The sequence below is a fragment of the Stegostoma tigrinum genome, chromosome 28 (assembly GCF_030684315.1).
Source record: "Stegostoma tigrinum isolate sSteTig4 chromosome 28, sSteTig4.hap1, whole genome shotgun sequence".
NCBI classification, from domain to species: domain Eukaryota; kingdom Metazoa; phylum Chordata; class Chondrichthyes; order Orectolobiformes; family Stegostomatidae; genus Stegostoma; species Stegostoma tigrinum.
The window spans coordinates 21,960,783-21,984,270 of NC_081381.1; the positions used below are offsets into that span (position 1 = coordinate 21,960,783).

General features: G+C 45.0%; 1 protein-coding gene across 4 annotated transcripts in view; it reads right to left on the bottom strand.

Annotated features, from left to right (window-relative positions):
- LOC125466575 (multiple epidermal growth factor-like domains protein 6) overlaps positions 1 to 23,488 on the bottom strand; it is a 433,777-nt gene that overhangs the window by 86,280 nt on the left and 324,009 nt on the right. For all 4 annotated transcript variants that reach the window (XM_048561224.2, XM_059638102.1, XM_048561225.2 and 1 more), the window contains 4 exons: positions 21,474 to 21,599; positions 12,173 to 12,295; positions 9,304 to 9,426; positions 7,964 to 8,101 (listed from right to left, as the gene is read on the bottom strand). In XM_048561224.2, coding sequence (XP_048417181.1) covers positions 7,964 to 8,101; positions 9,304 to 9,426; positions 12,173 to 12,295; positions 21,474 to 21,599 — 510 coding nt within the window. The remainder of the gene's footprint in view (positions 1 to 7,963; positions 8,102 to 9,303; positions 9,427 to 12,172; positions 12,296 to 21,473; positions 21,600 to 23,488) is intronic.

Genomic DNA, 23,488 nt, shown 5'->3' on the forward strand with positions numbered 1-23,488 from the left:
TTCATCCAGCTCTACACCTTGTTATCTCAGATTCTCCAGCATCGGCAGTTCCCACTTTCTTTAAACTCTCAAATTTGGTTTACTTAATAATGTTGCATGGTGTAAACAACTTGAAAAAAAAATCCACATGCAGCTCTGTAGCATTGTATATAACATGACAATTTCCCAGAGCATTTTCATTCAATAAACTACTGCCCTTGGTATGTATTTATAAATAAGTCATTGCTTTTTATCACTGCATGATGAACAACTTTAATAGCAGCCAGGCGACACGATTGGTGTCAACAATTACCAGGGCTGAAAAATTCCTGAGTTGCCCCTATTGCGTGATGATTCATAACGAGTGCAGAAGAGTAAAGTTTACATGAATTTACCTTGTGAAAGTGAAAGCAATTTCAAGCAACTTCCTGCCATGATTTTGACTATGAATTGAATTATCTTGCACCAAGCTTAAAATCCAGAATGATGTTCAGTTCATTGATTCTCTGCATATTTCACAATCTGAACAAGTAACTGGAATACTTGACTCAAAACTTTTACTAAAACTTTATATAAATGGGTATTTCATAATTCATTTTCGCTTCATAGCAGGCACACTACAAACCGCAGAAGTGTGCAAAGGGATCACAGAGCAATATATCAATATAACTTGTGTGCCACATGATATACATTATATTTGGTACAGACACTGATATTGCAGGGGAATGTATATCTGCACAGATATGGGAATGGGTATTGCTAAATGCACAGTTTTGGTATCTGTATTGACACAAGAATGGCTACTGGGATAGATACACCAGACTTCAACTCTAAATTACATTAATAAGGGAAAGAAAAATAGAAAAACGTGGAAGTGGTTACAGTCTGGGGAAAAAATTAAATCTCACTGCTATAGAATCATGGAACACTGGGGTGTGTCAATCCTGCTTTTTTTTAAAATAAACCAGATTTTCCTTCAGCTGTGTTTTATTCATCGGTGAAGCGCACGCTTGCTGCAGTGTTTCAGCGCAGCTCAGCGCAACGCAAGTTGGAAGAACAACACCTCAGTTTCCACTTGAGGACTCTGCAGCCCTCCAGACTCAATACCAAGTTCAATAATTTAGCGCCTAAACTCTCCTATGTCCTAGACCCCTGCCCCACACACCAGGCCTTGTTACCACATAGCCTGCCATTATACACTACCTATTGTTAGTCACTAACAGTCCCAGTTTACAGCTATTCCGCCTCCTAGCCAGATCATTATCAACTCCTATGTCTGTCCAACTGTTCTTCTCTCTCTTTTGGCTCTATCCCTACCTATCTCCTGCACAAACAATAACAGAATTTGCTGGGAAAGCCTAGCAAGTCTGGCAGCATCTATGAAGGGAAATCAGAGTTAACATTTCCAGTCCGGTGACCCTTCCTCAGAAGCTTCTGCAGAGTCTTCTGCATGTACTTCCAAACATCCAAAAACAGCACTACACGAGCAGACCTGTTGTTTCAGCCTGCTCCTGCCCTAAAGAACTCATCTCTTCCTACCTTGACTAGGTCTTGTTTCCCCTAGTGCAGTGCCTGCTCACATACATCTGTGATTCCTCTGACAATTTATGCCAGTTTCAAAACTTCCAGTTTGCAGACTCCAGCCGCATCCTCTTCACATGCAATTCTTTCTGCGTCCATCCCCCACAAGGAGTGTCTCAGGGCTCTCTGCTTCTTCTTGGAGCAAAAGCCCGAACTGTCCCCACCCATCATCACTCTCATGAGCTCGTCCTCACCCTCAACAACTTCTCTTTTAATTCCTCTCATTTTCTTCAGGTCAGAGGGATGGCCTTGGGTACCCGCATGGGCCCTTGTTATGCCCGTCTCTTCATGGGGTACTTGGAACATTCCTTGTTCCACTCCTATTCCAGCCGCCACCCACAACTTTTACTCCAAGACGATGAGATTAGGCAAGATTTAGGGAGCATAGGATGGGGAAGGAAACTGCAGGGGATGGGCACATTAGAAATGTGGAGATTATTCAAGGAAAAGCTCCTGTGTGTCTGAGATAAATATGCACCTGTCAGGCAGGGAGGAAGCTGTAGAGTGCGGGAGCCATGGTTTACGAAGGAGGTGGAATCTCTGGTAAAGAGGAAGAAGAAGGCTTATGTTAGGATGAGATTTGAGGGCTCAGTTAGGGCACTTGGGGGCTACGAGGTAGCCAGGAAAGACCTAAAGAGAGAGCTCAGAAGAGCCAGGAGGAGACATGAGAAGTTGTTGGCGGATAGGATCAGGGTAAAACCTAAGGCTTTCTATAGGTATTTAAGGAATAAAAGAATGACAAAAGTAAGATTAGGGCCAATCAAGGATAGTAGTGGTAAGTTGTGTGTGGAGTCAGATGAGATAGGGGAAGCGCTAGATGAATATTTTTCAACAGTATTCACTCTAGAAAACGACAATGTTGTCGAGGAGAATACTGAGATACAGATTACTAGACTAGGTGGGATTGAGGTTCACACGGAAGAGGTATTAGAAATCCTTCAGAGGGTGAAGATAGATAAGTCCCCTGGGCCGGATGGGATTTATCCTAGGATCCTCTGGGAAGCCAGGGAGGAGATTGCCGAGCCTTTGGCATTGATCTTTAACTCGTCATTGTCTACAGGAATAGTGCCAGATGACTGGAGGATAGCAAATGTGGTTCCCCTGTTCAAGAAGGGGAGTAGAGACAACCCTGGTAATTATAGATCAGTGAGCCTTACCACAGTTGTTGGTAAAGTGTTGGAAAAGGTTATAAGGGATAGGATTTATAATCATCTAGAAAAGAATAAATTGATTAGGGATAGTCAGCACGGTTTTGTGAAGGGAAGGTCGTGCCTCACAAACCTTATTGAGTTCTTTGAAAAGGTGACCAAACAGGTAGATGAGAGTAAACCGGTTGATGTGGTGTATATGGATTTCAGCAAGGCGTTTGATAAGGTTCCCCACAATAGGCTATTGTACAAAATGCGGAGGAATGGAATTGTGGGAGATATAGCAGTTTGGATCGGAAATTGGCTTGCTGAATGAAGACAGAGGGTGGTAGTTGATGGGAAATGTTCATCCTGGAGACCAGTTACTAGTGGTGTACCGCAAGGGTCGGTGTTGGGTCCACTGCTGTTTGTCATTTTTATAAATGACCTGGATGAGGGCGTAGAAGGATGGGTTAGTAAATTTGCAGATGACACTAAGGTCGGTAGAGTTGTGGATAGTGACAAAGGATGCTGTAGGTTGCAGAGAGACATAGATAAGCTGCAGAGCTGGGCTGAGAGGTGGCAAATGGAGTTTAATGCAGACAAGTGTGAGGTGATGCACTTTGGTAGGAGTAATCAGAAGGCAAAGTACAGGGCTAATGGTAAGATTCTTAGCAGTGTAGATGAGCAGAGAGATCTCGGTGTCCATGTACACAGATCCTTGAAAGTTGCCACCCAGGTTGACAGGGCTGTTAAGAAGGCATACAGTGTTTTAGCTTTTATTAATAGAGGGATCGAGTTCCGGAACCAAGAGGTTATGGTGAAGCTGTACAAAACTCTAGTGCAGCCGCACTTGGAGTATTGCGTACAGTTCTGGTCACTGCATTATAAGAAGCATGTGGAAGCTTTGGAAAGGGTGCAGAGGAGGTTTACTAGGATGTTGCCTGGTATGGAGGGAAGGTCTTACGAGGAAAGGCTGAGGGACTTGAGGCTGTTTTCATTAGAGAGAAGAAGGTTGACAGGTGACTTAATTGAAACATATAAAATAATCAGAGGGTTAGATAGGGTGGATAGGGAGAGCCGTTTTCCTAGGATGGCGACAGCGAACACGAGGGGGCATAGCTTTAAATTGAGGGGTGAAAGATATAGGACACATGTCAGAGGTAGTTTCTTTACTCAGAGAGTAGTAAGGGAATGGAACGCTTTGCCTGCAATGGTAGTAGATTTGCCAACTTTAGGTACATTTAAGTCGTCATTGGACAAGCATATGGACGTACATGGAATAGTGTAGGTTAGATGGGCTTGAGATCGGTCTGACAGGTCAGCACAACATCGAGGGCCGAAGGGCCTGAACTGTGCTTTAATGTTCTATGTTCTATGTAAGATATCAATGGTGTCGTCAGTGCTGCTTCACTCTCTTGTCCAAAATTGGAAAAGTTTATCAATTTCGCTTCCAATTTCAACCCTGGCCTCACTTCCACCTGGTCTGTCTCTGATTCCTCTTTTCCCTTTGTTGACATCTGTATTTCCATTTCTGGGGATAGACTGGCCGCTAAAATCCACTATAAACCCACTGACTCCCACAGCCACCTGGACTATACATCTTCACACCCTGCTTGCTGTAAAGACTCAATCCCATTCTTTCAGTACCTCCGATGAGGCCAAGTTCATAAAGGCACCCTCCAAGATGTCCACCTTCTTCCTCAACCAAGGATTCCCCAGTCCCGTTGTCGTCAGGGCCCCCTCAACCAGGTCTGACCCATCTCCCGCACCTCTGCCCTCACCCCTCCTTCCCTCCCACTACTGCAAAAGGACTCCCCTTGTCCTTCCCTACCATCCCACCAATATCCAGACCCAGAAGTTTATCAGACGCCTTTTCCATCATCTCGAACAAAATGCCACCACCAGACACATTCCCCCTCCCCTGTCTGCCTTCCGCAGGGACTGTTCCCTCCAGGACACCCTGGTCCATTCTCCCTTCACTCGCAGCCACTCAGGACTTTCTCCTACAATCACCGAAAGTGTAACACCTGCAACAAAAACAAAGTTGCTGGAAAAACTCAGCAGTTCTGGCAGCATCTGTGAAGAAGAAAACAGAGTTAACATTTCGGGTCCAGTGACCATTCCTCAGAACGGATGGTGGTTGGGAAAACATCAGTTTACATGCAGAAAATAGGGAGGTGGTGGGGTAGGGAGTAAACGATAGGATAGACCCCAAAGAGAGAGAAGGACTGTTGGACAGACAAAGGAGTTGCGAGCTATCAGGCTGGGAAGGTGAGTAATTGCTAATGGGGACTGTTGTTGACTAACGACAGCGGTTGTGTCATGGAAGGCTGTATGGTAACAAGGTCTGGTGTGTGCGGTATGGGGCTGGGGCATGGGAGAGTTTAGGCCCTAAAATTATTGAACTCAATATTGAGTCCAGATGGCTGTAGGGTCCCAAAGCAGAAAATGAGATGTTATTCCTCCAGCTTGTGCTGGGTTTCAATGGAACACTGCAGCAAGCCAGAGATGGAGATGTTGGCTAGGGAGCAAGGTGGTGCATTTAAGTGGCAGGCAACTGGTAGTTCAGGGTCTCTTTTGTGAGCAGAACGTTCTGTGAAGCGGTCACCAAGTCTATACTTCTTTTCTCCAATGTAGAACAGACCACATTGTGAGCAGCAAATGCTGCAGACTAGATTGTGGAAAGTGCAGGTGAAGTGCTGCTTCACCTGGAAGGTATGTTTGGGCCCTTGGATACTGGGAAGGGAGGAGACAAACGGTTAGGTGTCGCACCTTCACTGGTTACAGAGGAAGGTGCTATAGGGCTGAGGAGAGGTGTTGGGGTTGAAGGAAGTGCAGACCAGGGTTTCCCAGAGGGAAAGGTCCTTGCAGAAGACGGACATAGGAGGGAAGGGGAATGTGTGTCTGGTGGTGGCATCTCGCTGGAGGTGGCGGAAATGGCATCTGCTGATCTTCTGGATCTAGATGCTGGTGGGATAGTAGGTAGAGGACAAGGGGAACCCTATCGCCGTTGCGGGAGGGAAGAGAAGGGGTGCGGGTGAAAGTGCAGGAGATGGGTCCGACCTGGTTGAGGGCCCTGTTGACAATGGGGATGGGGAATCCTCAGTTGAGAAAGAAGGTGGACATTTCAGAGGCTTCCTTGTCAAAGCTGACCTCAATTGTACATATATGATGGAGACGGAGGAACTGAGAGTATCGGATGGTGTCTTTACAGGAAGTGGGTGTGATGATGTATAGCCCAGGTAGCTGTGGGAGTTGGTGGGTTTGTAATAGATATTAGTGGCCAGTCCATCCCCAGAAATGGAAACAGAGACGTCGAGGAAGGGAAGGGAGAAGTCAGAGACAGACCAGGTGAAAGTGAGGGCAGGGTGGAAATTAGAGGCAAAATTGATGAAGTTTTCCAATTCCAGACAACAGAAGGAAGCAGCACCAATGATACCATCGATGTGGCAGAGAAAGAGTTGTGGTCGGGGGCCAGAATAGAACTGGAACAAGGAATGTTCCACACACCCCATGGTACAACTCGGGCCCATGCGGGTACCCATGGCAACCCCTCTTAGCTGAAGACAATGAGACGAGTTGAAAGAGAAGTTGTTGAGGGTGAGGACAAGCTTGGCCAAGAGGAGGAGGGTGGTGGTGGGTAGTGATGGGTCAGGTCTTTGCTCCAGGAAGAAGCCCTAAGACCCTCCTGATGAGGAATGGAGGTTAAAGGTGCAATACCTGCCCATTTCCATTCTCCTTCCCCAGTATCCAAGGGCCCAAACATACCTCCTCTTGTAAGATATTTTCTTCCACAACCCAGTGACAAACAATTTGTCATATAACGATTTCCCCGTATGGTAATTAACAGCGAACAACCGACAGTTACACTTGGCTTTCTTGTTGTGTATGGTTTGGTCCTGTCTACTTACCAAGTTAGTTATTTGGCAAGGTCCCAATGTGAAAATTATAACAGGGTTTAATTATCAAATCTACTTTCAAAGGCTGATGCAAGTGGCCAGTGTGGTGAGCAGGAACCGAGTTCATAACAAGGAAATGTGATTTGTCAAGGAGATTGCTTGCTGCTTTTGTCAGTGCAGATCTTTGTATTAAAAATGTTCATTTTGGAGAAAGACAGGCACACATTTCCATTTTATGTCCAATCAGAATCAATGATCTACATAGCTGGTATGTAAGTGGTTTAAAGCAAAACATTTATCCTACAAAAATGCACCTTAGCCCCAACGTCATAACAGTGCACTTTATTCCACTAAAATAGCATTCCCACATCAACCATCCTGTCATGTTTTCTGAGACCAGTGTTATTGCAGTGGCAAAATGTCTCCCAAATTGCAGGCAGGTTGATGCTGTGCACCAAAAGATCAATATTAATTGCGTTGAACTTATCTAAAATAGTTCCATACAAGCGAGAGGGAGACTCTCACCTGATCAGCCAGGACTGAATTCAAAACACAGGTACCAGAGGGAAGGTGAATATCTCGCACTACTTTTGGACACAGGGTCGGACATCTCTGACAATCACAGCAGCTTCACAACCTCCGAAGACCTCCCTTTGCACTGTCCCAGCAAGCACTCCCAGGACAAGGTGCAGCTCAGGTTAGGCACAAGTTCCACAGCCCCAGCAGCAGCAAAAGCCTGAACTGAGACTACAGCAGGCCCCAGGTTCTAAGTCCTGGAGCCCATGGCCATGCTCGTGGGTCTTCTCAGCAGAATGGGATAATGATGCCTGAGAAGGATGGGGTCTTTAATGAAGAGACCTGGTCTGGGGCAAAGTGACACCGCTCATGGTGATCAGCTGTTAAGAACAAGCATGAATTTTTGAAAAGGGATTCCTTGAGGAACACACCCCTCCACCTTCAGCTTTGAGATTTTTGCAGGATGATTACCAGTCATTCCCCATTCCCAACTGTTGTACTACTTCTGCCAGTCTCAAAATACCTGCCTACTCAAGGGCTTCTGTTAGGGTAAGGGTAGGCTGACTGCCCCAGGCCTCTCAATGCCCTGGCAAAGTTAGAAACGGATCAGGGCAGGTGGGAATTTTATGTGTTCCCTTGCCTGCATACATGCGAGTGCGGGAAACTATAAAACTCTGCCCTTTCAGTAATAATTGATAAATCATAACACGTAACCCTACCCTCAAAAAGCCTACTTATTTGCTACAGACTTGAGATTTTAAGATGCCAATTTATAATTAATTGAGAAATCCATTTGTGTTGATGTATATGAACAAGACCAAGCGGGGACTGAAAGAAACTACTGATGGTCAGCCCTACCTACACAAGTCTTCTGATCAGCATCCAGGTGAAAGCCTTGATTACAGCTACAGAGTGGACCACTCGTGGTGTGGCGACAGTGATGGGAACATCCTCCATTGTTTAATTCACAACTGTTGACGATCTCCATCTCAATCCCTGAAAAATGAAGTGTTCAGACTCTTTTACTAAGCCTTTCAAACACGCTTCATGCTTTCTCCATTCCATGCTCCAATTGCAATGTCATAAATAAACCTGCCAGACTCATCAAGCATGTCCAAGTGAGCAGCGAATGAAAGGTGAACTATATTTACAAAGGAGCACATGATCTGCCCGCTGTTTGAGTCAATACTTACCTTTCAATCAACATTATTAAAACTGACAATGCAGTCATTAAGTCCTGGCGTTGTTGTGCAAGATTTAGTTGTCCTGTTTACTTACAACAGTAGTGAGGCAAGATTTACACTCAGGGAGCAAGAAACAAAGGTTATGACCATTTCCAGGTTCTAAATCTAAAATCTTTCAATTTGATTTTTCACAGGGGGTATCCCCTAAAAGTAGCCTGGAGCAGCCATGTCGCCTTTAAAGCTGGAAGGCCAAGGTAGGTGAGGGAAAGAGCACTTCAAGATGGTGGGGTATTTTGCCTCGTAAACACTCCCAATGCACTGTCCAATCAAACATTCTCTGGAAATATCTTTGATATGGAATAAAGCTTCCCCTGTACTACCTCATCAATTACTCACGCAGCAGATGCAGCAGGGAGTAGATATCGGGTAAATTTCCCTTACTCTGCCAAACAATAGATTCCCTGGTCAGGCACAGTAAGGGTTAGGTTCTGTGTAGTCTCCTCTGTGTTGTCTCAGCTTTATTTTACACAAGCCCATTGCTGCCAAAAAATAATGTAGACATTCAGCTCTTTGGCCTGTTTCGGATTTCAATTCCACCCTCTCCAGATAAAATGGCACAGGCAAGACTGCCCAGCTCTCAATAAAATATATTCATTGTGCCTTTAGAAGTTCTCACAGCTGCTTTTATTGCACACTGCATCATTCCTTCATGACTCCTAAATACAGAACTGGCGCTCTGCCCTCTTTATATAAAATACCAACTTACAATGAATCCTTGTGTATACAGGGAACTTATTACTTTAATTTCTATCTTTCTGTACAAATTGTTCTTCTGTGAGATATAACAGGAGTTTTGCATGATGCTATTTATTGCCTTCGAGCGAATTCTAGTCAGGAGCCCAAAATGAGTATTAAGAGCCTGTTAGTTGGCTCTGTATGATGAACTTTATCCTGATATTTCCCTTATGGCTGTCTGCCCTGCAGTAATATGAAGGATTCAACAGGTTAACTTACGGTAGCATTGCTTCCCATCAGCACCTAGCTCATAGCCTGCATTACAGACACAGGAAAATGTTCCACGCATGTTCAGACATCCATGGGAACAATCAGCTGATCCATTCATGCATTCATTAATATCTAGGGAGACAGAAAGACATTAATCAACAAGCTAGTGTATAATAACAGCAATAAAGTTCATTTATCAAGGAGTTGTCTGACTTTAAAATTCTAATCCTGGTGTTCGTACAGTGCGGTCTCATCCCTCCCTATTTATGAAACCTCACCTAGACATATAATTCTTTTGAGTTCTCAGTGCTCCTTCACTTCTGGCCTCTAGCATATCTCCTGTTTCTTTCTCTCTACTATTGGCTGCTTTGCCTTCAAATATCTGCACCCAAAACTATGGAATTATTTACTGAAAGTTCTCCAATTCTTGACCACACTATTCTCATTTTAGACACTTCTTTAAACTTGTCTTGTTAATTAAGCATTTGGCCACTTGTTTTAATGTATCTTAATCTGCAATATCGCCAATTTTTCTTTGCTAGAACTCCTGTGAGCTGCTGTGGGATCTTTTATGATGTTAGAAGCTTGAAACAAATGTAGGTAGGTGTAGTAATGATCACCATTGGAAGGATTTATGTCAGCCGCTGAGTGAAGTGTCAGCCAGCTGAAAGGGATCATGATGTGAATATGTAAAATGTGCTGCTTTATATGTCCATGAATTTTCCCAGTTGGTAAAGTGTCCTCAGGTTCTGCAGATCCCCAATACAAGCAATCAACTGAACATTTTCAAGGCGATTTATCCAGGTTAATTGTTCAGAATGAGCAGGATCAAAAATATTTGGGTTCACCACTGATTCTGTGGTCCAAGCAACTGCATCCACTACTTCGATGAGAGTATCAGCACTGCCTCATGCTCCTACGAGGAGCTGGAACAGGTTATCAACTCTACTAATACCTTTCATCCCAACCTCATATTCAGCTGGGTCATCTCCAAATATTCGCTCTCCTTCCTGGACCTCTCCGTTTCAATCTCTGATGGTCACCTCCACCAACATCTATTTCAAGCCCACTGACTCCCACAGCTACAAGAACTACACCTCCTCTCACCCACCTTCCTGCAAAAAATGTGACCCCTTACTCCCAATTCCTCTGCGTGTGCCGCTTCTGGTCCCAAGACGGGGTGTTCCACTGCCTAACATCTCGTATGTCCTCTTATTTCAAGGACCGCAACATCCCCCTTTCAATAATCGAAAATGTTCTCAAGCACATCGCGTGCCTCCCACACCTCTGCCCTCACATCCTCTACCCCCAACAAAAACAAAAGCAAATACTGAATCTCTCTTGTCCTCACATATCACCACCAACCTCCGCATCCAACGTATCATTCTCTGCCACTTCCACTACCTATATCCAATCCTACAACCTAAGAGATATTTCCTTCCCCACCCCATCTGCCTTTCATACGGGCCACTCTCTCCATGAAGCCCTCATCTGCTCCACACTCCCCCTGTCTCCCAACTCTCCCAGCACCTTTCCCTGCAACCACAGGAAGTGCTACACCTGCCCCTATATGTCCCCCTCACCTATATTCAAGGCAAAAAACAAATCTTCGACATCAGACATAGGTTCACCTGCACATCCATCAACTTGGTCTAGTGCATCTGCTGCACCCAATGCGGTCTCCTCTACATCAGTGAGACCAAGCAGAGGCTTGGACACCGTTTTGTACAGCATCTGTGTTCTGTTCGCGACAAACAACAACACCATCCCGTCGTGAACCACTTCAACTCTGCCTCCCACTCCCTGGGTGACATGTCCATTCTGGGCCTCCTCCAGTGTCACAATGACACCACCCACAAACTGGAGGAGCAGCACCTCATATTCCGCTTTGGGAGCCTACAGCCCGATGGCCTAAATGTGGATTTTACCAGTTTCAAAATCTGCCCACACCCGGCCTCATCCCATGACCAACCCTCACTCTCATCTCCGCCTTCTTGACCTGACACAGTCTGTCCATCTTCTCTCCCAGCTATCGCTCCTCCCACCTCACTAACCAATCCCCACCACTCCCTACCTGCACTCGCCTATCACCATCTCACCTACCTTCCCCAGCCCCACACTTCCTTTATTTATTTCTGAGCTCCCCTCCCCATTTCTGAGAAAGGGTCCCAATCCAAAACATCAGCTTTCCTGCTCCTTTGATGCTGCCTGGACTGCTGTGTTCCTCCAGCCCCACACTGTGTTATCTCTGCATTCTTTAAAATCTTGTGAATTCCCCCAATGTTGTTCCTAAGGCCAGTAACTGTTGCCCAGCTCTATTTGTCCTTGAGAATGTCAGTGAACCATCTTCTTGAAGTGTTTCCAACTGTGTGGTGAGCGTACAGTCACATTGTTGTGGTTGATTAGGAGCTCCAGGATTTGATCCAGTCATAATGAAATCATGACGATACATGTTCAACAGGTTGGTATGGGCTAGAGGCAGACTGGAATGTGGTGGGACAGCTTTTGCCCTTGTCCTGGCTGGGTGGAGCTTGCAGGAAGGAACACTGTGTCACTCATTGGGAAGGTGATTCACTTTCACCCAGAACTTTATCTCACAGCATGACCTCCTGTGGAAAGATATAGAACATGGGATACTATGGTGTCGAAAGTACAAAATTCCCGGGATTCATGGCACTCAACACCAGTTGGCAAGTTCCATTATTTCCAACTGAGTTTTCTGGGACATGGTAAATAAAGATTGGACTCTCAATGAGGGGTCTAGTACAGACTGTTACCTCCCTCTCTGGCTGTGCTGTGAAGTTGATGTCTGTCTGTAGCATGGGTTACAGAGCAATCCTGACAATCATGCTAGACACACGAGAGATAACACATTTACCTTCACATCCTTTGGCATCATTAGCCAATCTGTATCCTGGGTGACACTCACACTTGACAATGCCATGGTGGTTACGGCATTTCTGCATACAGCCACCATTCTTATCTGCACATGGATTCTTCACTGTAGAGACAAAAGAGTACATAAAGTAGGGCCAAAGTTTGATATTACCTACTGGTGCTCCTTTTGCACCTTCAGGCTTCTCCTTCAGTTGTAATTTTCTTGCCATTATAGTAACCTGAGCCCAGAGGCTATTCTCTGTGTGTGACCCTGCACTGGGATTATTTGTAGGCCAAAGCTGAACCTGTTGTCTCCCGCCAGCCAGCCACACACAAACACTTCCAGCAGGTGGCCCTGGAGAGCTGTCAGAACTGGGGACAGTTGATATTTCTCCTCCTCCTCCTTCTCCAGAAGAGGAGCAGACTACTGTGGAGCCCTGTCACTGTGCTGGTGCAAAGTTTGACAAGTGATAGCAAGTTTGAACTGCCAGACTTCTTGTTAACATATTATTCCCTTTGTGGTAATAATTCATACACTTAAAAGGGGTAGATTTTAAACTGGGCTTGTACTGGGGCTCAGTCTTGTCTGCCTGATCGGTGTTTGAACGGAGAATGAATCAATGCAAGTTAGGCCACAGGCTTCATTAGCACCACGATCAATATTGACTGTCCGATTCACCGATAAATCACAGGAGGATACTGCAGTCTAAGCGACCTGCCTGGATCCACTGGGACATCTCTTTTAAAAAAAAGACAATTAACTATTTGTAATTTTTGTTGGCAGATGCAGGACAGCTGAAATATTCTGAGTGACAAGCACAGGCTGCCTAAAAAAGATCCTGTGAGTATATCAGTGAAATGTCTGTGCAGACAATGTGCATTACCCCATTTCAAGCTCTAACCAATAGGCATTTACTGCCTAGAAGGAGGCCATTCATCTGATTTCCCCTTTCAGCTTCTCACGTGGTCTCACTCCCTTGATTTTTTCACAATTTTTTAAGTATGTAAATATTGCTTCACTTCTTTTTTAAATTATGGTGCCACTGGACAAGTCTTTGAAGATCCTCTGTGAAAAATATTGTTGCAAACAGGTTTGAAAGGGTCTCAAAGGGTTAATCCTGAGGAGTCCCAGAAGCAGCACCCACAATTCTGATGATACTTGGATAGAACAGCTTAGCAACTCAAAAGAAGTGAAGTTTGATACCAGGTCCTCCTCAATGTTTTCTAACAAATCCTATTGTCACAATATAACCTGTACCAGTTGCTAATTATAGTTTATTAATTATGAGATATTTTTCCAGTTAGATTTCCAGAAGAGATCAAGCAGACTCCACAGTTTTCTTGACTAAGAGAGAATCGTAGCAGCGACCTTTGCCATGAGCAGTAGCTCTTACTGATCTGGCTTGTCCACATAAACTGGTGAGCGATGGTGTGAAATCTTCAGACTCAGCTTGAAGTCACCCACTGATACAACACAACCAGAACTCTTGAGATGAGAACAGTGATAATGGGAACTGCAGATGCTGGAGAATCCAAGATAACAAAGTGTGGGGCTGGATGAACACAGCAGGCCAAGCAGCTCCTTGTTGCTTGGCCTGCTGTGTTCATCCAGCCCCACACTTTGTTATCTTAAGAAGAGAAACTCTCTTGGTAATTCTCAACAAGGAAGAATACTCCAGTGATGGTAAAAACATTTCAGACCCAATAAGGGAAGTTCTTCAACATGAGAGTTAACTGAAAAAGAATACTAGCTCCAAACCAAATACAGACTGCATTCCAAGGGAGTGGTCCATGGGAGCAGTCCTAAGTTGCTGTTCAAACGTTGAGTGAACAGCCCATTGAAGACTTGACTGAAAAGCCTGGTGAACCAGGTGAAATTATACCACAAAGCAGTAACCTTGGAGTTAAAAAATTACTTACTTGTCAGATCAAGCCTCAACACCAGAGCAGCAGGCACAATGAGGAATGACTACAGGAACAGAAGCAAAGGGCAACAAAGAGACATAATCCAAGATTGAAGAGCTAGGGACATCACAAAGCCACTAATGAAAGTGATAATGTTGGGCAGATTAAAAGTTTAAAACAAATCTGATCTAATAGGGACAGAATGTTTGGAATAAAAATTCATAAAGTTTTACCACAAAGACAGGAGATCATTTATATGGTGTTGTGATAATTTCTGGAATCATTTATTTAAACCAGAAAGAATGGAAATCATTCAGTAAATGGTGATTAAAATGGGAATTGTTTATTAAAGCCACAAACAGCAGGATTCATACAGTGAAACTGTGAAAAAGCCAGGAATCAAGAAGATATCTAAGAGAAGCTGTTCCCAGAGATACTTGGCATTCATCAAGTACAGAGACACAGCCTGATCCGCGAGGTAGTGGCCGGGATATTGAGGATCACATTGTAGATTGCGAACTCTGTGCCATCCACAGATCGGAGCAACAAAGACCATTAATCCTCACATTCCCTGCCAGCTTGATGGTACATGTATGCACTAATCTATCAGTTCTTGATGACACTGATTATCAATTATTTCTCCTGATGAATAGAGGAGAAGAAGTTATATGCCATGACTACAGATGCAGTTTTCCAAGCTTCATGAGGTCTTTGCAGTGCATGGTATCCCTGATATGGTTGTTTCAGACTAAGGCACACAGTTTGCTTACAAGTGCTACAGTCAATATGCAGCCAGTTTTGGCTTTATGAACATGTCACTAGCTCATTGAGATGCCTACAAGTGAACAGAAAAGGCGAGCACAGTGGTCAGGCCAGTTAAGTCATGATTGAAGAAGAATAGCAATTTCCCTCTGGCATTATGAAAACATAGAGCAATCCCACTACAAAATGGTCTCGTAAAATCAAAGTTGCTGATGGGAAGGAAGCTGAAGGACACAGCTCCTAATCCTAAAAAGAAGTTGACTCCACGTTTATGCCTCCAGGACTATTAAGGCGTGTATATAAGGAACAGTGTTATTGGGTGCAACAAGCCACAGACGAGAGTAGGTGCCACCCTAAGACAGGGGCAACAGATGTGTAACAGTAAAGGCACAAAAGTGGCTACAAACCAGCAGGGATTGTACGTCATTGATCGTTTAAGGGAACGACAGGAATGCAGCAGAGAATTGATAGTCTGGTGTCTGTTCGTTCCTTACATCATCAGGAAAACAATCAAACAGTCTCCCAAGTCCAAAGAACAGACATTTCTGGAGAAAGGGATTATTGCAAAGTTTTTGATCGAACCATTGAAAATTGGAGAGGAGTAGGCCATTCGACCCTTCAAACCTTCACTGCCATTCAATATGGCAACGGCTGATCATCCAACTCAGCACCCTGTTCCTATTTTCTCCCATACATTTAAGCCCCAAGAACTGGATCTAACTCTAATCAGACCCAGTAGACCTCTAACTAACCTATTTAATTCGATAGGTGACTCAAGATAGCTTAAAATGGTCAGTGAAAAGCAATTCCAGGGTCAGACACAGTTAGAAACAGGAGCAGAGTTCATGTTAGGAAAGCTAACTTTGAGTTATCCTATTGGGAATGTGTTAAGATCACGGAACATAGAACATTACAGCACAGTACAGGCCCTTCGGCCCTCGATGTTGTGCCAACCTGTCATACCGATCTCAAGCCCATCTAACTTACACTATTCCATGTACGTCCATATGCTTATCCAATGACGACTTAAATGTACCTTAAGTTGGCAAATCTACTACCGTTGCAGGTAAAGCGTTCCATTCCCTTACTACTCTCTAAGTAAAGTAACTACCTCTGACATCTGTCCTATATCTTTCACCCCTCAATTTAAAGCTATGCCCCCTCATGCTCGCTGTCACCATCCTAGGAAAAAGGCTCTCCCTATCCACCCTATCTAACCCTCTCATTATTTTATATGTTTCAATTAAGTCACCTCTCAACCTTCTTCTCTCTAGTGAAAACAGCCTCAAGTCCCTCAGCCTTTCCTCATAAGACCTTCCCTCCATACCAGGCAACATCCTCATAAATCTCCTCTGCACCCTTTCCAAAGCTTCCACATCCTTCTTATAATGCGGTGACCAGAACTGTACACAATACTCCAAGTGCGGCCGCACCAGAGTTTTGTACAGCTGCAGCATAACCTCTTGGTTCCGGAACTCGATCCCTCTATTAATAAAAGCTAAAACAGTGTATGCCTTCTTAACAGCCCTGTCAACCTGGGTGGCAACTTTCAAGGATCTGTGTACATGGACACCGAGATCGCTCTGCTCATCTACACTGCTAAGAATCTTACCATTAGCCCTGTACTTTGCCTTCTGGTTATTCCTACCAAAGTGCATCACCTCACACTTGTCTGCACTAAACTCCATTTGCCACCTCTCAGCCCAGCTCTGCAGCTTATCTATGTCTCTCTGCAACCTACAGCATCCTTTGTCACTATCCACAACTCCACCGACCTTAGTGTCATCCACAAATTTACTAACCCATCCTTCTACGCCCTCATCCAGGTCATTTATAAAAATGACAAACAGCAGTGGATCCAACACCGACCCTTGCGGTACACCACTAGTAACTGGTCTCCAGGAAGTCTAACTGCAACTGTACAAGATATAACAGTTTGAAGCTGGAGGAGCACAGCAGGCTGGGCAGCGTGAGAGAAACAGGAAAGTTGATATTTCAGGTCTGGAAGGGTCCTTTCCTGCTTCTCTTATGCTGCCTGGCCTGCTGTGTTCCTCCAACCCCACATTTTTCTGACTCCAGAGGACATAGTCTCAGAAAAAAAGGGCTCCAGGAGGAATTTCTTCTCTCCGAGGTCTGACTGTCTTTGGAATTCCGTGTCTCAGACAGCTGTCGGGATAGAGTCCTTACGTGTGCTTAATGCTGAGATAGATTGACTTGTGGTCAGTGAAGGAATCTAGAATTACGGAGAAAGGGCAGGAAAGTGTACATGAGGTATTGACAGATCAGCCATGATCCAACAAAATGGTGTAGCAGCCTATTCCTGCCCCTTTTTTTATGGCTGTAACAGTTGAATGGCTCTGTTCTGTTACAACAATCTTTGGAATAAATTCAAGGAATTAGTAAGCAACTAGGACTTAGTGATTGGCCCACTTTTGCAACTGCCTAGGATTACTGTTGGGGAAAGCTATGAGGTGCTTGAAAGGAGCCTGCAACCATTAATAGTTCTATGCATCTTTTGTCTACTTGTAAAGTAAGTTTCAATCCCCAACCAGATCACAACAAAACGTTGGTGGCATGAATCATGCATTTTTTTTTGGCTGTGTCAATTTTCATGATTGGACGGTTTCTGTCCGTGATGCCTAGTGAGTTCTCAACTCACATAACCAAACTCGCTGTATTAACTAACTATCCTGTCCCTATGGTAATCCTCTCATCCAATTCTAGCCTGGTGCTATCACTCAACATTTCTAGACAACTCATCATTATGGGATATTCCAGAATGGACTGACATCCCTGCCACAGCTGCCATCTTTAAAAGGTGTTATGGACATGGATAGGCTTTGTCAAACCAAAGCTGATCTATACCATGCCTAAGATTTGACAGTGAAGGGAAAATTGGCATGCCTCTTTGAGGGCAGGGCCCTGGTGGATAGGATGGCACAGAAAAGAATTCTCCTCTCCCCCCAGAACCAGCAGTGGTGACCCCGACACTACACCATGTCAGGCTGATCCAAGATTACAACCTGGGTCTCAGCTATACGGTAGAATATGCAGCACTATAGGAAGGAAGTCAATGATTCCCTACTGTGGTGTATTAGTAGCACTAACGTCCCTCTGGCACTTTGAAATCACTCAATCTTTGCTACTGTACCCACCAAACACCAAGACTCATGGTCTACCACTCTCACTGTTGCCTATGACCTTTTCCCCTCACTGACTCTTACCCACCCAATCCCTGACATTGCTACCCCTGCATGCCCTCTGCGCTGCCTATCTATTCACTCAGGGCTCCTTCCCACCTGCCCCAACAGTAACAGTTGTGCTATCTACATACATCTCCCTTAACACCCACCGTGCTCTCATTCCTGGAGGAAAACATCCCACAGTAGGGCGGGAAGAGTCGTGTGGATATGATAGAGGTTCTAACCCCTTACGAGGACAGCATCCTGACTCTAACTGCCCTGAGCAGTTTAATGGCTTGTGTCTAAGCCCCTGGACTGGTATTGGATCCTGTCCTTGAACTACTGTGTCAGGATCTCCTGACCAAAGCTATTTCCCTTAACATGATTGAGGTCGGCTGACAAGCAGGATAAGCTCCCTGGCTTTGTGGCTGTTGTAAATGACAAGGCAGTGCTGTGAGCCTGGTAACTCTGGCTGACAACAAAGGTGCACAACGACAAGGCAAAGCAAAGCAATGAAGGGATGCAGTGAGCATCAATGCTCAAACGGACCGAGTGCTACGAGAAAGAGCACAGGGATACAGCCTGATCCAATCTAAGAGCTGGGCGTGTGACCCTGAACATAGTGTCCTTGCAGCAGGATTTAATGAGCCATTGTTCCCTGAGATGCAAAACTGAAGGACAGAAATGTCTTGTAAGTGGGTAGTATATGTGTCATGAGGGCTTTTAGAGAACTAGTACATGTTGAATGTCAATGTCCTGGGACATGGGTGTGTATTGACAGTAGCCATGGAGTGTGCCTGTCATGTTGGTGCCTGGTGTCCAACATGGAGATCTTACAGAAGAAGGATAGGCTAGATTCACCAGGTACCCTCTCTGACTTCCGTGTCAAGAATTGTTAGTGTCTATTTTACCTGCAACTGATGGTAGGATTGGGAGCTGCTTATTAATCAGACGAGATTTGCAATTAATAAGGTTGTTAACAAGAAACAGTCTTCCAAACTCGGCAACTCACTGCTGCCCAGTGAGAATCTTGTCTTAACTTCCAAAAATCAGTTGAAAAATTTGATCCTATTATCAAGAAAGTCTTGGATAACAAGGTGTAGAGCTGGATGAACACAGCAGGCCAGGCAGCATCAGAGGAGCAGGAAAGCTGACGTTTCGGGCCTAAGCCCTTCTTCAGAAATGGGGGAGGGGAAAGGGATTCTGAAATAAATAGGGAGAGAGGGGGAGGCAGATAGAAGATGGATAAAGGAGAAGATAGGTGGAGAGGAGGCAGACAGGTCAAAGAGGCAGGGATGGAGCCAGTAAAGGTGAGTGTAGGTGGGAAGGTAGGGAGGAGATAGGTCAGTCCAGGGAGGACAGACAGGTCACGGGGGCAGGATGAGGTTAGTAGGTAGGAGATGGGGGTGGGGCTTGAGGTGGGAGGAGAGGATAGGTGGGAGGAAGGACAGGTTAGGGAGGAGGGGACAAGCTGGGCTGGTTTTGGGATGCGGTAGGGGAAGGGGAGATTTTGAAGCTGGTGAAGTCCACTTTGATACCATTGGGCTGCAGGGTTCCCAAGCAGAATATGAGGTGCTGTTCCTGCAACCTTCGGGTGGCATCATTGTGGCACTGCAGGAGGCCCAGGATGGACATGTCATCTGAGGAATCGGAAGGGGAGTTGAAACGGTTTGTGACTGGGAGGTGCCATTGTTTTGTGCAAACCGAGTGTAGGTGTTCTGCAATGCAGCCCCCCAAGCCTCCACTTGGTTTCCCCGACAGGTACAGTGGATACAGTATACCACATTGGCAGATGTGCAGGTGAACATCTGTTTGATGCGGAAAGTCTTCTTGGGGCCTGGGATGGGGTGAGGGAGGAGGTGTAGGGACAGGTGTAGCACTTCCTGCGGTTGCAGGAAAAAGTGCCAGGGTGGTGCTGGAGGGGAGTGTGGAGTGGACAAGGGAGTCTTGGAGAGAGTGGACCCTCTGGAAAGCAGATAAGGGTGGAGAGGGAAAAATGTCTTTGGTAGTGGAGTCGGATTGCAGATGGCGGAAGTGTCGGAGGATGATGCGTTGGATCCGGAGGTTGGTGGGGTGGTACATGAGGACGAGGGGGATTCTGTTTTGGTTGTTATTGTGGGGACGGGGTGTGAGGGACGAGTTTGTGGGGTGGAGGCAGCCCGTTTTGGGTGGTAGGCACCAGTAAGTTTACTGTACTTACGGTTTTTGGTGTCCAATAACGCTGAGTAGAATTGTGAGCTCAGATTGTGGATCCCACATAGAACAAAAAACAGGAGAAGCCCTTTGCAGGTCTGGAAGAGAGGGGCTCTGAGCTAGGGTAGGCTTGATTGTAGTGCCAGGAGATGCTGATGAGTGTGTGTTTCAGGAGTCGCAGGGAGAAACGCTTCTGAAGGGTCTCAATGTTCTGAATGTAGACATTGTCACGGTTGGGGCCAAATTGGGAAGGCCTGAATGTGGACTGTAGTCCACTGGGGATGATCTGGTTCTGTAGGCAGGTACTAAGAAAGGTGATGTGGCTGTAGTACCTGGTTTGCTTCAGGACGTGGTCAAGCAGTTTCAAGGCTGAAGAGTTTACGAGAGAGTTGCAGTGGGAGAGAGATCCACTGAGGTTTGTCCGGAGGGAGGAGGGTAACTTCTTCAGGGTAGGCATCCTTAGAAGAGGTTTTGCAGTGGGGTTAAAATTGTTTCAGAGATAGTAGGAACTGCAGATGCTGGAGAATCCGAGATAACAAGGTGTAGAGCTGGATGAACATAGCAGGCCAAGCTGCTTCAGAGGAGCAGGAAAGCTGACGTTTCGGGCCTGGACCCTTCATCAGAAATGGGGGTGGGGAAGGAGGTTCTGAAATAAACAGGGAGAGGGGGGAGGCAGATAGAAAATGGATAGAGGAGAAGATAGGTGAAGGCTTCACTGGACTTCTTGCACAATTCTACCAGAATTCGAATCATGGCCCATGCCATTCAGACCCTGATAAGATTCTGCCCAAGATGAGAGAAATTTACCATTGGCATATTGGCAATTCCACAATTCAATTATGTTTCACATGGATTAATGCCAGTGCTAGATTTAGACAAGATATCAATTTGCCCTTTTACTATCCTGCCTCTCTTGGAGATTAAGGCTAAGAATAACCTACGATGGGGCAAGAGGTCAGCAGGGACAGAATGTGATCAAGGTCTGAATTTATGTTGTAAACCTGAGTAATTACATACTGTTAGTTCACTAATAACTAATACCATCCATAGCACAGAATAGAAACAATTAAGCCAAAATCAGCCATTCAGCATTCTGGATTGCCTCTCAAACTGTACGGTTCACTTGGATGAGGAACAGTTAACAATATTAATGAGATTTCCTCACAACACACGTGGTTGTGCTGTCATTGTATACGGAGATATAGTAAATGGCCATCTCCCTCTCACCACAACATCCCTAACAATAACTCTGGGACTCACGTTCACAGTGCTTTCCATCCTCCTTTAGCTGATAGTTGTGCCGACACTTACATTGATAGTGTGCTACCGACAGTTGAACACAATCATGCTCACAACCTCCATTACCTATGGAGCACGAGCTGACACCTGGGAAATGAAAAGTACAATTAGATATGTCCATGTAGACACAGAACATCAAGTTAATCTTGACAATGATACATCTGTGAATATGATCCCAAGTTACCCATCTTTGCTATCTAAATGGTGTTGTCTCTTCTTATCTGTTACTTTCTTGTTCCACCTTCTTTCCAGTTAGTTCTTCTTTTCCTTCTCCATTCATCTGTCTTTAATTTCTTCATTCCTTTTGGAAAGCATCTGGTTGAATACAATTCTGCTGTGCTGGAACATACAGCACATTGTGGATGTCCAGTTTGGAACCCCTAAATCTGCTTAGAATTTGTCTCATTGAGAGTCATAACATCCTTGCAGCGTGGAAGCAAGCCATTCAGCCCAATGAGTATACATCAACCCTCGGAAGAGCATCCCACACCTTATGCTATGCCTGTAACCTTACATTCTCCATGGCTAATCCACCTAGCCTGCACATCATTGGAATGATGAGCAATTTACCATGGCCAATCCACATAACCTGCACACCTTTGGACAGTGGGAAGAAATCAGAGCACCCAGAGAAAACCCACACAGACATGGGGAGAATGTGTAAACCCCACACAGACAGTCACCTGAAGCTGGAATTGAACCTGGGATCCTGGTGCTTTCAGGCAGCGATGCTAACCATTGAGCCATTGTGCCCAATCTAGTATGGTGATAGTGTCACACAACATGACGGAAAAATAGTTAATTTCAGTTTGAGGATGGAAGATTAACTTAGGTTTCAGGTGAGAGTTGTACTGCCAGCATTAAGCACTCCCACTCCCTCCTCCACTGACTCTTCAGTATTAACCCTTTCAGAGTCTTTCAGACCCATATAGATCATCTCCCCAAGCATTTTCTTTCCTGTTTAACATTACATATGGGTGTCTATAGTTACATTTACCAGTACCCCATCACCTCCCCAAGACTGACTTCACAAATTCAGGACATTTGGTGGTTTCACTATTTTCTTGGAACATGTTCTCTTTCGACCTGGCATCTAGATACAGGTTACATCAATATAGTGGACATTGTTAGAAAGACTGTGAGATGGCCCAGATATGAGGTTCACTTTCTCAAGATCGTAAGCTGTTATGCCCTCAGTTGCTAACAAGCAGAAAAAAAAGAACTCTTCCCATTGAGCAAGGAAGTGGTTTTCCTTCACCACATTTAAATGAGCAAGCCTTGCAGGTTCCTGCACTTAAAAGTGCGTTGACAGCAACCTTCATCATGGGTAGCAGCTTATATGGTGTTAGCATAAGAATGGAAGAACATTTGGCTCCTCAAGCTTGCCTCAATCAACAAATCATGGCCCAGGCTTCAACCCCTCTTTTGTTTCAGCTCAGCATAACCATCATTTCCTTGATATTTCAAAATTCTATATCTACCACCTCTAGGTACTTTCAGTGATCTAGCCTCCACAACTCTCTCGGCTAGAGAATTCCAGACATTCACTAACTTCTGGGAGAAGAGCTGGTATGCCCATAGGATACACAGTGTGAAACTATGACAGTCAACCAACAGCCTGATTTACTTCTTTTCTAACTCCAGTGGGACAAAAAAAAAATCAGGAGAGAAGTTAAACTGGCTGCCAATTGTCTTACACCCATTTTATTATATTATACAAAGCAATTCTTTTCTGCACAGCAGCTTCCTAGATTTTTGTTGCTATTGGTTGACCAGGCACCAGTGAGATCTCCCTGTTGCCACATAACTTACATCTACCTCCACAGTCAGAAGAAGCTTTAGCTCAATGTCTAATAGCTCAATTAAAAGACTGCAGCTGGCTTTGTATTGTGCTGATGTGTCAACACAGACTGTGCACTAAAGTTTGGTCTAAACCAATGACATTTGAGGTCCCACCTGTCGTCTCTGACACACAC